The following is a 15,214-nucleotide window of genomic DNA, read 5'->3' as shown; positions in this document are numbered from 1 at the left end:
CAAAAAAAAACAAAAAAACAAAAAAAAGCATAAAAAACATAAAAAAATTGGTTGCTAACTGAGAACTCGTGAGCCTGTGCAGCTCCAACACAAATGCCCATCAGGGCGCCAACTGGGAGCGCATGAGGCCGTGATGCCCCCAGAATTACTAATGCCACACTCTTTATCTCCAGCTAATCAAGCGCAAGCAGAGCCAGGCCTCTTGGCCAGACCACCCGGAAGACCACCACTACCCCCACCAACCCAAACCCAGCCCCAACCCCAACCCCAGCCCCAACCCCCCACCGCTACCACCACCACCCCCACCAACCCAAACCCAAACCCAAACCCAAACCCAGCCCCAACCCCAACCCCCCACCACCCCAACCCCAAACCCAGCCCCAACCCCAACCCCTCACACTCGCACGAAACCCCCAAAGGCACCACCGCCCCACTGCTACCACCCGCACATTGCTCTTGGAGCGACAAGTGAAATCTGGACCCTGCCCAATGACATCACAAAGAAAGGGGGGGGGGGGGGGGTGGCCTGCATTCTATTAAATCTTTCCTGGCCCGTGGGGGCCGCTGGGGAGAACCCAGAGGGATCTGCAGAGAAGACCTATCAATTACGGCGACGTGGGAATGTAACTTTACCAGACGAACCGCGCTGAGTTACGATAGGCCTCCCCGCAGCAAAACGCACAGCATTTTTATTTGACCTCGTTGGGAAGTTAGCATGCGTGTCAGCACACATTTAGCTCCACCGCACCGCACCGTATCCGCATACCAGCACAGCACACAAGAGAGAGGCAACCTGCCGCCGCTCCTGGGCTGTCACACACGTCTTCATTAGGATAATACAGGCTGCCATCAGAACGGCCAAAACAAAAACATCCCCACACGAGGAATTTACTCAGCCAGAATGTCACAGGTGACACATCGAATATATCCAGATGATGAAAACAGGAGGCCCAGCCTGGAGTCGGAATTATTACTTATGATTACATAAAGGGAACGTTGACGGAGCGAAAGGGGAACCGAAGTACTGCATAGAGTGCGGACATTGCAAGACTGTGTACGAGTAGAAGTGCAAAATGTCTATATCAGATAATACATGTTTGTGACAAAATTGATGTATATATCAGATGTACTGTATATGTTTGTGACAAAATGTCTGATATATTCAAAACATTTTTCACAAACATGCATTTCTGATATATAGTTACTGAGCGTCTTTGTCTGAATTTGAATGTTTGCAACACCATTTCATGTCTTCCTGTGTTTAAGAGCACACTTGTGCATGCATCTGTGTGTGTGTGTGTGTGTGTAAGAACATAGTGCACGCATCTGTGTGTGTGTGTGTGTGTGTGTGTGTGTGTGTGTGTGTGTGTGTGTGTGTGTGTGCAAGAACACAGTGCACACATGTGTGTGTGTGTGTGTGTGTGTGTGTGTGTGTGTGTGTGTGTGTGTGTTCGCTCGTTCTCCACAACAACGTTATGTGTTTGTATGCTTAAAAAACAAGTGTGTGTGTGCGCGTGCAAAAGCAAGATGGGCGGGAACACACACACACAGCTCTGTTCTCTTAGATACTGGAGGAGGTAGAGGAAGGGGGAGGGTGGAAAAGGGTACCCATAATGCCGTGCGGCAGGCAGGCAGGCAGGAGCGGCTCACAGATAACGCGCCCGCATTCACGCTCGGCTGGAGGAGGGTGGGGGAGGAGGGGTGGGGTGTATTGGGAGGGGAGGGCAATGCGGCGCGTCCCATTGGTTGAGCTCTGCCGGGTTATTTATAACTGAGGCGGAAGAGACCACAGTCTCCACTGCGTGCCTCACCCAACCCCCCATCCTAACACACAGCACTGCAGCGAGAGGGAAGCACAACTAAACCACTGACAACTTCAACACACACACACACAGAGTAGACACAAACACACACACACACACAGAGTAGACACAAACACATACAGTACACACAAACATGCACAGTAGACACACACATACATTACACACGCACAGTAGACACAAACACACACGCACAATAATCACCTGTCAAAATATATGCTCGCAAGCAGACAACTAAAATACTAATTTGCAAATACACAAAACGCACGCTGAACCGGCGCCTTCCTTTCTTGTTAAGACAGTTGGAAGTGTGCATGTGCACTATATAGCAGGGTGTGTGTTTGCACAGACATGTGACTGAGTGTGTGTGTGTGTGTAGAGAGAAGGGGGCCCTTCATGGATGATGTCTAAGAAGAGTGTATTTCAGGCTAGCGTTTCAGCACCACCACTGGCACTAGGTCAGAGCTCAACCTGATAAAGCAGGAATGTAAACAGGCCACAGGCTCTGTGTGTGTGTGTGTGTGTGTGTGTGTGTGTATGTACAAGAGCGCGTGACAGGAGCCTACACTCATAAATGTGCGGTGTGTGGGAGTGTGCACCTACAAACACTGTGTGGTATTTTTCTGTGGGTGTTGAGAGTGTTTTGCATGCGCAACTTTTCCCATCCAGCATCTACCGGCAGCACGCAATGAAAAAGTGCGCACGCGCACACACACACGCACACACACACACACACACACACACACACACACACGAAGACACTTGAAGAACTCCAACCTACTCAAGGAGTAGAACATGCGAGGTGAGGAGAGATTGAGAGATGGAGAGGGAGAGAGGGAGAGAGGGAAAGAAAGAAAGAAAGACTGGGAGAGCTGGGGGATGGAAACTCAAGTGTGCTCCGAGCAGCAGTGGCAGAGCTGTCGCCGTGGAGAGCTGTCGCCATGGAGAGCAGGCTAACGCCAACGGCGACGGAGGATCAGGTGTAATCAGGGACTCAGAGGCCGCCTCCAGGCCGACCACGCTCGGGGCCTCTCAGGGGCTGCCCTCCCCCAGGGGTGGAGGGGGCTGTGTGTGTGTGTGTGTGTGTGTGTGTGTGTGTGTGTGTGTGGAGGGGGGGCTAGGATCCTGCTGCTGTCAGTGCTGCTGTGGTGAGCTGACAGGCGAGGGACACAGCGGAGGCATTTCAAACTGCTATTAGCTCAGATCACAGACAGCAGGGGCAGCGGCTGGTTAAGAGGTCAGTCCAGCCACCACGCCAATCCCACACACACACACACACACACACAGCCCAGTATAGACACACAGTCACACACATATCCACACACACAGGCGCTGTGCTATCGTCTGAGTGGACTGATCGATGCATATCTATTTGTCTCACCTGCTGGGCTTGACGATAACTCCCACCATTATGTCTTTTAACAGATATTATCTCCAGAGACCATAAGAGAATGTGGCTCCTGCACAGACACACACACTCTCTCTCACACACACACACACACACACACACACACACTCTCTCTCTCTCTCTCACACACACACACACACACACACACACACACACACACACACACACACACACACACACACACACACACACATTATGGCATAAGTTAAATTCTCCCTTGGGAGCAGCCCCATTGAACTTCACCAGTCCAGAACACTATTGATTATTCAGGCGATTGGCTGCATACAAATCCAAGTTTAGGACTGGCTACAGTATGCTTATGACTGATGGCACTAACATCACAACAGTGGAGCTGGCTCCGTTATAAGGTCTATGCTCCTTTTACAGTGCTTCAATAGTTGCTTACAGTTCAATTGGAATATAGGTACAGCCATAGATATGGAGAAGGGTTCTATATATATATCTATGGGTACAGCACCCAAACCCTGATATATATTTGGTAGTGGAAGTGATGTGGTTGATGCTTGGAGAAACATAAATATCTGAGGGAACATGCTCTACTGACACAAAAAAGGAAAGAGCTGTAAAAGATTACGTTCACACATTTCCTAACCAGAAAGGCTTTTAACCACGAGTTACAGAGGCCGCATACAAGCCTAAACCCTGAGTGAGGGAGTAATAAGGTTGTCAAACTTATGGGGCATACGTTTATGGGTGATAACAGGCTCAAATAAAGGGAAGAGGATACTGGCAGCAACTTAAGTACAGGTTTCTGGATACAAGTCAAAGTAAAACACTACCAGTGTAGACCAGATCCTTGTAGAATAGGTCTATGCAGTTCATAAAGACAGGCATTAAGTTGTAAAATACATTTGTCGAAAGGAAGAAATCCCCCCGCCCAAAGCTTCTTTGTTTTACGGCCGTCTCATGTTTAAATGGATGAAGTGTTCTTTGTGTGTGTGTGTGTGTGTGTGTGTGCCAATGGCTCTAGTGATCCTCAGCAGCACCAGCGCGGCGATCGAGTAGATTCAGCGCTCCAGGTGTTTCTTTCACATGTACATGCAAATGAGGATGCACTACATGGCTATTGAGCAGAGTGTCTGTCTATTGGGTGTGTGTGTGTGTGTGTGTGTGTGTGTGTGTGTGTGTGTGTGTGTGCGTTCGCGTGTGTGTGTGCCTCCGGCTCGCCTCCCTCGACACAGGAGATGAATTCAAACGCTTGTAGGGAACACAGGTGTCAGCGGCGCCATGACAACGCTCCCATTCAGCCGCGGCGGGTGTCGCTTTACGCCGGCGTCCAGCGTCCCGTTGCACACGGAGTGTCCCGTACGTACGCGTGTGGGAATGCCCCCCCCCCCCCCCCCCCCCCGCCGGTCACTCTGGAGCGCTCGTAACCCGACACGCTTGTGTTGTGTTTGTTTTCATAGGAGGAGCGATCCATTCCCCTCCATCTGAAGCTCTCCTCCAGGAAACTCAACTACAACGTTCGTGGTCTTGAAAGTAAACAACTTATATTAAGCATTTAGGTCTCTTGCTCAAGCACAACTACCGTGCATTAATAAGCGCTAGATTTTTTTGGGATATAATTACAAACAGCAACCAAAGCAAAAAGCAAACATTGGCACAGAGGCAATACTATTAAAACGGCTGTTCTAGGAGGCCGGGCCGGCTCCTACAGTATCTCCAGCGGAGTCTCTAAGTGGGTCATGTGCAGCCTGAGCCGTGCATGAGTACGCGCCTCGTCTTTCTGGGCACATCTCCCTCAGGCTACATCGCGGCCCGCACACACACACACACAGGCTGCGTTTCTCCGAAATGGAACATTTGCTTTGGTTGGTTTTAATGAAAAGTTGCTTTAAATTTAAATTTTTTCAAAAGGAGTTTTATTCCAACAGGTTGTTATTGAGTACATTCCTCAGCGACTCAGAGAGTAGTGGTATATCCGCCAATTCTGTTGTTCCTTTATCATATCATTTTACAATACCGGGAGGAAAACATTATATGACAAATAAGCACTGTGTATTGTATCCATACATGAATGTGTATACTATGTATTTGCAAACTCAAGGACCGAAATTACCATCAATTGAAAAAAAAACATGTACTGTAAGTGCCGTGTAGATGTGAATGTACCCATTCACCCCACACACACACACACACACACACACAAAACAGCGAGGGAGAAATCAGCACAAGCCCACTTAAGCATCTCTCAGCGCGCAGGCCAGAGCTTGGGGTCTATTTCCATTATGGTGCGTAATAATTGAGCTCTGGCAGGTAAGCAGGGCAGGCTGATCCCGACTGCCTGTTGGGGCGCTCAGTATGGATGGCTGCTAATGATGCCCATTGCCCACCCCTCCCACAACCAGCTCCCATCTCCGGGGGAAGAGGGAGGAAAACAGCCAGGAGGGCATAGACACAGCTAGCGTCAGAGGCCCCAGCTGGGCAGACCCACGAGGACGCTACACGCAGGCTAGTTCAGTCCAGAGAAAAGCTCTCAGAGCTTTGTGACCTCACTATACATCTATACTGTGTTCCGGCTACCGGTGAGCCAACATTTGAGCCAACGGTGTTTTGTATTGACATACGAGTTCATACAGGGTGATGTGGAGGTTGATGTGTGTAGCCTGCCTGCTCTGAATATAACGTTTAGTGGTTGCAAAGCTGAAATGGCCCGGTAGTGGTACAGATTGTGATTGTATAGCTCATTTTCTTCCTTCATCAGCACAAATATTAAGCAGAGCCTTGCTTTCCTGTGCTAATTATTTCGCCTGTTAATTGTATTGCTAGCAATGCTATATAATTTACATACGTTTAGTGACCAGTTATCTCTTGGCAACTAATCCCCCTTACCCAGTTCAGGTGATCTTCTACCTTGACCCCGCCTGATGCACCACTAAGCCCAGGGTGGCCGGAGGGTGTGAGGGTCAAAGGTGAGGCCAGAAACAAGGGAACGTGGCCCTGAGGAAGCCTCACGGAGGCACGACCGAGCACCGGACGTGATACCGTAATTTCCCGACTGTTAGCCGCGGCTTATACATTGATTTTGGAAAATGTCTTCAGCTATGAGGTTAATACAGGGGGGCAGTTAATATGGCGTTAATATGGTTTTGTTTCTTTTAACTTGCATAAAACACTGTCCTTGCGGCTTATACACAATGCGGCTTAGGTGCGGGAAATTACTGTAACAGCGAAGCAATGAACCTCTGCAAGCCTTAATTTGCCCGGGTTTTGGGCGAACAGTGTGGAAGAAGCTATTATTTATAATCATCAACAGGCAGCTTTGGTGGGAAACTGGCGTTTTCACTAGGAGTTTTTCCCCCCATGTGCATGAGCGCACCAAGTGTTACTGTACATCCACAACAGGCGCTGCAGGATGGAAAAGATAATAATGAAAGGCCGTGATCCCTTCAGGACGGTGGAAGCTGTTGTTCTGTTTTTACTATGCAACAGTTTAAAAAAAAAATAAACACCTTGTGGAAACAGTTGCCAACCCAAACAAAAGCCTTTCGCCATTGGTTGAAATGGACCATCGGAGAGCTGTTTCTTTTGGTCAGAAGTTGTTGCCTGTGAGGTGAGCAGCATAGAGAGCTGCAGACAGACAACTATTCAGTGGCTCTTGGTGCAAGGCTACGATGCAATAGCACAACTTAGCAGAGCCAGAGAGTGTAAAGAGCTGAGGCAGTTCAGAAGATAGAGAAGACCTCAGTGGAGAGCTGAGGCAGTTCAGAAGACCGAGAAGACATCAGCGGAGAGCTGAGGCAGTTCAGAAGACAGAAGACGGAGATCAGCGGAGAGCTGAGGCAGTTCAGAAGACAGAAGACGGAGATCAGTGGAGAGCTGAGGCAGTTCAGAAGACAGAGAAGACATCAGCGGAGAGCTGAGGCAGTTCAGAAGACAGAAGACGGAGATCAGTGGAGAGCTGAGGCAGTTCAGAAGACAGAGAAGACATCAGCGGAGAGCTGAGGCAGTTCCGAAGACAGAAGACGGACATCAGTGGAGAGCTGAGGCAGTTCAGAAGACCGAGAAGACCTCAGCGGAGAGAGCTGAGGAGGAGCTGGAGCTGCACGGCATTCCTGAGCCATGATCGAGTGAGGGGAAAAAAGCCCCCGAATCAACGTCAAACCGGTACTGTAAGTGACGCACTGTGTCTCTCTTTCTCTTTCTCTCTCACTCACTCTCTCTTTCTCCCTCTCCCTTTCTCTCTCTCTCACACACACACACACACACACACAACTGTCACTGCACCTGCCAGATCTGTAAACCCAAATTTCTCCGGAGCGAGCCGGGTGAGTCAGCTGAATTTTGGGAAACCTGAAAAGTGAGCCAGCCGGCGGGTCTGGAAACCGAATCATCCATCCCAGCGATTGCGACGCCGACCGAGCACGATGACAGAAATACCGCGCTGCCGACTCCTCAATAACTTCTCCAGAGCTAACGACTGGCTATCAACTAATCTCCGTAACAAGCGCGCGGGAGATAATTCCCCTTGACAGATGTGTTCACACAGGAGCCGAGCCAAGACCACCGACTCCTCGTGCCAATGCGAGGCCACCGCTGGAACAAACCACAGTCTCCAAAACCTCCATTCCAACCTAAACCAATTCTGAAGCCTGGAGCACTATTAAGAGACCACCAGTAGTCATTCAGTATGGCATTTGCAACTCGAGATCCTAGTGGAACTGAACACAAAGAGGCTCTGAACTCCCATCTATCTTCATTGGGGTGTACGCTTGTATGACTGGGCCCTGACACTCTGAAGCAGTAGGGGATAGACGCTCACAAAGAGTCCTCAGGGAGCGCTGCTGGGCTGACCGAGATTCTTGTCCTCATGAGGATCACAATCGCTGGCACACAGACATGTTTTAACTGAATAGCCAAGCGATGATAAAGGCTTCTGATGCCCTTTCCCCTCGAGTGCCGCACATTTCTGGAATATTCTGAACATTCCCATTCTATTCACCGGGACGACCTGAATCCCAGATATCCCAAAGCCGACTGGAGGGGTGAAGGTGCCTTACCTGAGGCATTGGGGTCGCTGGGCAGTGGGGAGAGGGGGTGGCGCGGGGTGCTGCCCTGCGTCTGGCTGCCCTCCGCTTCGCCCGGCCTGCAGACGGAGCAGAGGAATCCGCCCCGCGGCCGCGGCTCCCAATCGGCCTCCTTGCCCTGCCTCTCGCACTCCAGGTGGACCCATCTGGACCAGGGACAAAATGTATGTTAGACAAACACACACACAGACAGACAGGCGCGTGCGCACATACACACGCGCACACACACACACACACACACACACACACACAGGCATCTGTCATTATGACAACTGCTAATTTCCTCATTCTCAAAGCAGCACAAGCCAGCTCCTGTGAGGTGAACTTCACATGCGACGTCCGGGGTGGGGGGCTCTGCTTGCGTCTCCACTTCCTCATTGTGCCCTCGTCTCACCCCCTCTGCTGTTGAGGCTATTAGAGCAAATGGGTTTGAGGGAACGGCTTGGAAGAAAGAGCCCCTCTCATCTCTCAACCCTTTCCCCTCTCACACACTCTCACACACACTCTCTCCTCTACTCCCATCCCCCAACGCTCCTCCCTGTGTGCTGCAGGTGGCCAACGTAAGGGGCGGGTAGAGGGGTGGGGTATTAAGGTTCCTGCCAGCCCCCGCTCCCCCATCACCCACTTACCCCCCCCCCCCAGAGGTAATTACATCTCCACAGAATCAGCAGGAGAGGAGGCGCCCAGGAGAGGTCTGTGGGCAGCCTGCCAGAGCAGAGCAGAGCAGAGCAGACCAGAGCAGAGGAGCCCAGTGGTGGCACAGCACACACACACACACACACACACACACACACACACACACACGCCGCACCACCGGCATTCTAGACTAGCACTATTGCGCCAAAGATCCTTCATTACTATCCGCTCCGCTATAACCCTCTCTGACTGCGCCTCTCGGAGACCTACGGCCAGCACGGGACAACTACACGCGGATCATCAATCACCTGTCTCTTACGGCCGTCAAATTAACATTAACTATGACCAGAGTGGGACCAGTTTGAGTCTGTAAGGGATGGGACCAGTGCTGTTAGCGGGACCAGTGCTGCTGTTAGCTGTTTGAGTCTGTGAAGGATGGGGCCAGTGCTGTTAGCCGTTTGAGTCTGTGAAGGATGGGGCCAGTGCTGTTAGCCATTTGAATCTGTGAAGAATGGGGCCAGTGCTGTTAGCCGTTAGCCATTTGAGTCTGTGAAGGATGGGGCCAGTGCTGTTAGCCGTTAGCCATTTGAGTCTGTGAAGGATGGATTTTTTTTGAGAACGGGAACCGTGACGAATGAATCCGCACAAAACACAGCAAGACAGGAATTATTGGGGGATGGGGGATGGGGGATGGAGGGGGGGGGGCAATTACTTAACTCTAAAAGACACTTTTTATGGCATCGTTGCCTTCTAAAGTCTACCTGCCTAAGCAAGCCTTATATGACGGTGACTTCCAGAGACGACCCCAAGGGATTGTGGGAATGCCTGGAGGTCTTGGGAGATGGAGATATGTTTCACTCATGTCATCTCTTCAGCAAGCCCTCCTCGGGGACAGCTTGGCCTAACGTGATTACCGCTCTGGCTAACACAATCTTTAATGACCTTTGAACTGACAGGGGCTCCAGGGCACATGAGACGGTCTGCTCTGAGTGGGATGGATCAATAAGGTGCTTGTCCTCCGGCGGAAAAAAAAGCACATTAACACCAATCCAACACACACACACACACACACACATACACACCAGGATGGGCAAACAGATTACAGCCACAAACTTGCACACACACACACACACACACACGGATAAGCATAAACAGGCCCCCCCTCCAAAAAAAACACACTCCCTCTGCGAAGGGAATCCATTGTGGCATCTGACCTCAAGCAAATTGTCAAACCCCGATAATGAAATCCATTTGCCACACCAATTACATGCACACAACCCGTCCAACCCCCCCCCACACACCGCCACCCTCAACCCACCCTGCCCCCCCCCCCCCCCCACACACACACACACACACCCCCTTTTGTCAACATCTCCTTTTCTCTACAAAGCAGTCACTGTGTCAGCAGCGTGAGCCTGTCTCAAACTATGTCAATGTCTCCACGGGCAACGCCTGCAAACAATCCGAGCGTTGTGCAAAGTCCTTGTGCCGTGAGTGAGCGTGCTGAACAGCGCTCCATCTATGACCATCGCATCATGGACATGACCGCCGCATTGGACATGACATCACAAAATCAACATGATGAAATATTTAAAGGGACAAGGGACAGAGGAACACGACTCCACTCCAGAGATCACCCTCGGCCCACGCCAGAGACTCCGCAAACCCACATGCGCCCGTCAACAAATGTAAACGTATGTAAATACGCGCGCACACACACACACACACACACACACACACACACACACACACACACACACACACACACACACACACACACACACACACACACACACACACACACACACACACACACACACACACACACACACACACACACACACACACACACACACACACACACACACACACACACACACACACACACACACACACACTTTCATTTCACATACCTTCCAACATTCAACACATTTCACACAAAAGATTTATGGCACTTCAAAAACAGGGGAGTCTGTGGGTTGCCATGGTAACACGCATACCTCTTGCAGGTGTGGCAGGCCAGCAGGTCCTTGGGGGCTTCAGCAGCCAGGCTCCTCCCACAGAGGGGGCAGGGATGGGCCGCGTCCGGTTGCCGTTGGCAATCGTCACAGAGTGGCCCGGCGGATGACCACTGGCCATTGGCTCGAGTGCCACACTGGGCACACACCCGACAGTGCTGAGAGAAGGAACGAGAGAGAGAGAGAGAGAGTGAGAGAGAGAGTGAGAGAGAGAGTGAGAGAGAGAGAGAGAGAGAGAGAGAGAGAGAGAGAGAGAGGCAGACAGAAGGAGAGACAGGGAGACAGCGGGACAAATGTTAAATAAACATTCTGTCTGCACTATAGTTCAACGTGTCAACACCAATCCATCCATGCAATGTCACACAACCCATTCTGCAGTGATGCTAACTGGCCTTGGCATCCCAGCCATTATGTTTTTTCAGGAAGGACACGTTCAATAGTGTCCAGACTGACCTGGCCAATCGGAATACTGTTAAAGACGACGTCAGATTTCACTGCTCTTAACGCTGTGGGTTCACGCACATATGGATGTTTCCCATAATTGCTCTTGGGCAATTACGGAAAATCACACCTCGGCTACCTCACAAGTACTCGCTTGGTCGCAGTATCTAGTGCGCCACACGTTCAGTCCCTGGCAGATCTTCTAACTCCACTAGTGGTGGCAAAACACGGAGCTCCGCTGAGCTTGAAATGACAATCTGCCTGCTAAATTAAGCCCCTCGAGAGCAGGGCGTCACTCTTTTCTTTCTCTCTCTCTCTCTCTCTCTCTCTCCCTCTCTCTCTCCCTCTCTCTCCCTCTCTCTCTCCCTAATGTGTAATGTGATGCAGATTGAATTATGCCGTAATTAGGGTTTTTGAGAGAATCCTGCGCGCCGCCTCTCTCATCTCTCTCCATCTGCTCCCAGCGCTGCAGACAGGCCCCGGCCGTTTGATCACAGATTTGAGAAATTTATTAGGGTGTGATTTAGGCTTTTCAAAAGGCCACTTCAAGCTCATCAAGACCAGCGGGGAGGGGGAGGGTGGGTAGAGAGCGTGGTGGTGGGGGTGGCGGAGTATGCAGAGTGTGTGTGTGTGTGTGTGTGTGTTTGTGGAATAAGGAAAATAAAACAAGTCTGTTGGGGAAAAAAAGGGGGGGAGGCAATCACATCAGAGCAGAAAAAACACTATTTTGTGTACGCACGCACGCACACGTGCACACACACACACACACACACCACAACACACAGAGGCAGCAGCTCAAGTTAAAGCTTTGGCTGGACTCCAGCGGTTTCTAATGTCCAGTGGCTTCAATTGTATCAGTGGCTGTCAGAAGGCAGGGGGAAGGGAGGAAAAGAAATGGGGACAGAGAAAGAACAGAGCGCGAGAGAGAAAGAGAGAGAGAGAGAAAGAACAGAGCGAGAGAGAGAGAGAGCGAGAGAGAGAGAGAGAGACAGGACAGAGGAGGACAGAGAAAACGAAAGGAAAGAGAACAGGGAGAACAAAGTCTAGAGAGCAACAAACACAACGGAGAGAATGAAGCTGCACTTAACTGTAGGCATGTGGGAGATTGTGTGTGTGTGTGTGTGTGTGTGTGTGTGTGTGTGTGTGTGTGTGTGTGTGTGTGTGTGTGTGTGTGTGTGTGTGAGAATGTGCAGTGTACACCTGCAATGTGTATGCGTGTGATTGAATATGTGTGCGTGCGGGTGTGTATTTCAGAGAGTGTGAATTTGAGAATGTGAGTGTGTGTGGAAGTCTGTTGATGGCTTTACTACACACACTCCTGGCGATGCGATCACCCATCGATTCAGTGAAGATACACTGATCATACCACTGTTGGTTCAGCACTGTTCTCTTATGACGCATCAAAATCGCCCTGACCAATAGAAAGGGGCCGATCGTCGTTTATATTGTGTTGCCTCATTCACGTCAATGGATTCTATTTAATGTTGCCGGTCGCAGTCATAAATCGCCATCAGGTCATCGCCCGTGTGTGTGTGTGTGTGTGTGTGTGTGTGTGTGTGTGTGTGTGCGTGCCTTTATGCTGCACTACTGCTACTGGCACCTCCTCTCTGTCTGTTATGTGACCCCCCCACAGCGAAATCAGTCACATTGTTCAAATTTTCAAAATTATAGTTATGAAGTTTTCACAAAAGGGCATAATCAACCTTCAAAACGATACCTATATATATATGAATTTCACGTCATATTACTGAAATATTAACATTCAAAGGAGTTGAGTTCATCCTGTCACGCCAAGAGAGAAACGGAGAAATCTGCCTCTGAAGTTGACTGTCGACTCACCTCACAAACGCCTTATAAGGTCGCAGCTACTTTAAAATGTACGGTAGGCTACGTTGTATTAACAACACAGCACGCGGATAGCTTGGTGTTAGTCAATGACTGCATTTACCGTAAATATTAGAGTAGAGCAGTAAAAACGCGACGCCTAGAACAGAGTTAGAATTCAGAGTTGAATTTCTCACCTCAAGAAACTCACGTTTCTAGACTAGAAAAGGTAAGTTTTTCAGCGAAATGTATTCACGGCCGTACAGTGTAGACCTCCCACTGTTTCAAAACACACACACAAAAAAAATCCACGATTTTAGCACACGTAACATAAATTGTAATTTTTCTCGGAAACGCCTGTTTCAACAAGCGGCTGGTTTTGCCGTGGAGAGTCACATATGGGATCCATGGCTCCGGGAAAACACTGACTGACAGAGAGCCTGTGTGTGTGTGTGTGTGTGTGTGTGTGTGTGTGTGTGTGTGTGTGTGTGTGTGTGTTGCCCTGTAGCCTGTAAGGCAAATGTACACAGCAGCTTGTTCTCCACACACAAACACACAGAGAGAGAGAGAGAGAGAGAGAGAGAGAGAGAGAGAGAGAGAGAGAGAGAGAGAGGGAGAGAGAGAGAGAGAGAGGACCCTACAGGCTCTGAGTAACTCCAAAATGACATTGAGACAATGGACCACCGTCCATGACATGGTAGCTAGCGGGCCAGTGCAAACATGTGAGTGTGTTACTGTTAGTGTTAGTGTTAGTGTGTGTGTGTGTGTGTGTGTGTGTGTGTGTGTGGGACATGGACATGACCTCAGCAGCCATAGTCATTCACACTGCACAGTTGACCGCAGGGACTCAAGACATCCTTCTGCATACTGGCACACTGGACACCATGGGCCAGCTGGCGCACACACACACACTCCCCATGGTGGAAGCCATAGCACAGCGCTGGCGTTAGCGTTAGCGGCCAGCACCACCAACGGGCTCAGTGGCCACTAGGAGCCAGAGTTCCAGTCCAGCCCGTGGCCATTTCCTGAACCCACTACCCATCCCGCTCTCCCACTCATCTCATCTCTTCTCTTCTCTTCTCTTCTCTTCACTGTCCTGTCAAATATACACTAAAAAGTCTAGAAATATAACTTCTATATATGACATGCTCCCATAGGCAAAAAGTCTACAAATATGACTTCTGCAAGACATGCCCTCATAGGTAAAAAGTCTATAAATGGGGGGGGGGTATTAGTTCTCTATCGGCACTGGAGTACGGGGGGGGGGCACAGATGAAGCCCATTGGTCATCAGAACAGCAGAGAGCTGCAGGATCCTGCCCCAACAGCAGTGAGGGGTGTGTGTGTGCGTGTGTGTGTGTGTGTGTGTGTGTGTGTGCGGTATTTGCGAGCAGATAGCGTTGGGCCCTCTGGGGGTAGGAGACTTGAGCCGGGGTCTTTCCAGCTCAGCAGCCTGCCTCCTAGCACAGTAATGCTTTCAGCACGGAGCCTGCCCTCCACTCAACAAACTAAAGGCTCAGGCATGCTGCAGTGTGTGAGTGTGTGTGTGTGTGTGTCTGTGTGTGTGTGTGTGTGGCGCGCTTTAAAAGAATCGCCAAAAAAAGGCAGCTCAGCTCCATCCAATGCTGCAGCCCTGAAATCTGCCCCCACCTCACTAGATTTTTTTCCCTTCGCTCCCTTTCGGCCCAGAAAGCTTCAACAAAAGTCCCTAAGAGCTTGCTTGCGCGCACACACACACACACACACACACAGGGAGAGAGGGAGAGAGAGAGAGAGACACACACACACACACACACACACACACGAGAGAGAGAGAGAGAGAGACACACACACACACACACACACACAAATACAAAAGGCACTAAGAGCAACAAAAGCTATTTTCAAACCCAAGGCTAAAAACAGCCTTGAGATTCTACCGGGGAAACTGAAAGGGGGAGGAGGGGGGGTGTGTGTGTGTGTGTGTGTGTGTGTGTGTGTCAGCAGCAGTGAAGCACTTGGGAGATTGAGGAGGGGGGGG

General features: G+C 50.3%; 1 protein-coding gene across 2 annotated transcripts in view; it reads right to left on the bottom strand.

Annotated features, from left to right (window-relative positions):
* The window catches only part of kmt2ca (lysine (K)-specific methyltransferase 2Ca), a 144,682-nt gene that overhangs the window by 77,789 nt on the left and 51,679 nt on the right, over nucleotides 1–15,214 (bottom strand). For both annotated transcript variants that reach the window (XM_062520844.1, XM_062520845.1), the window contains exons 12-13: nucleotides 10,913–11,088; nucleotides 8,250–8,422 (exon numbers count right to left, since the gene is read on the bottom strand). In XM_062520844.1, coding sequence (XP_062376828.1) covers nucleotides 8,250–8,422; nucleotides 10,913–11,088 — 349 coding nt within the window. The remainder of the gene's footprint in view (nucleotides 1–8,249; nucleotides 8,423–10,912; nucleotides 11,089–15,214) is intronic.

This window comes from Sardina pilchardus, chromosome 19, assembly GCF_963854185.1.
Source record: "Sardina pilchardus chromosome 19, fSarPil1.1, whole genome shotgun sequence".
In the NCBI taxonomy this organism is placed as follows: domain Eukaryota; kingdom Metazoa; phylum Chordata; class Actinopteri; order Clupeiformes; family Clupeidae; genus Sardina; species Sardina pilchardus.
The sequence above is the reverse complement of the archived record's forward strand: the minus strand, read 5'-3'. Positions and strand labels throughout refer to the sequence as shown.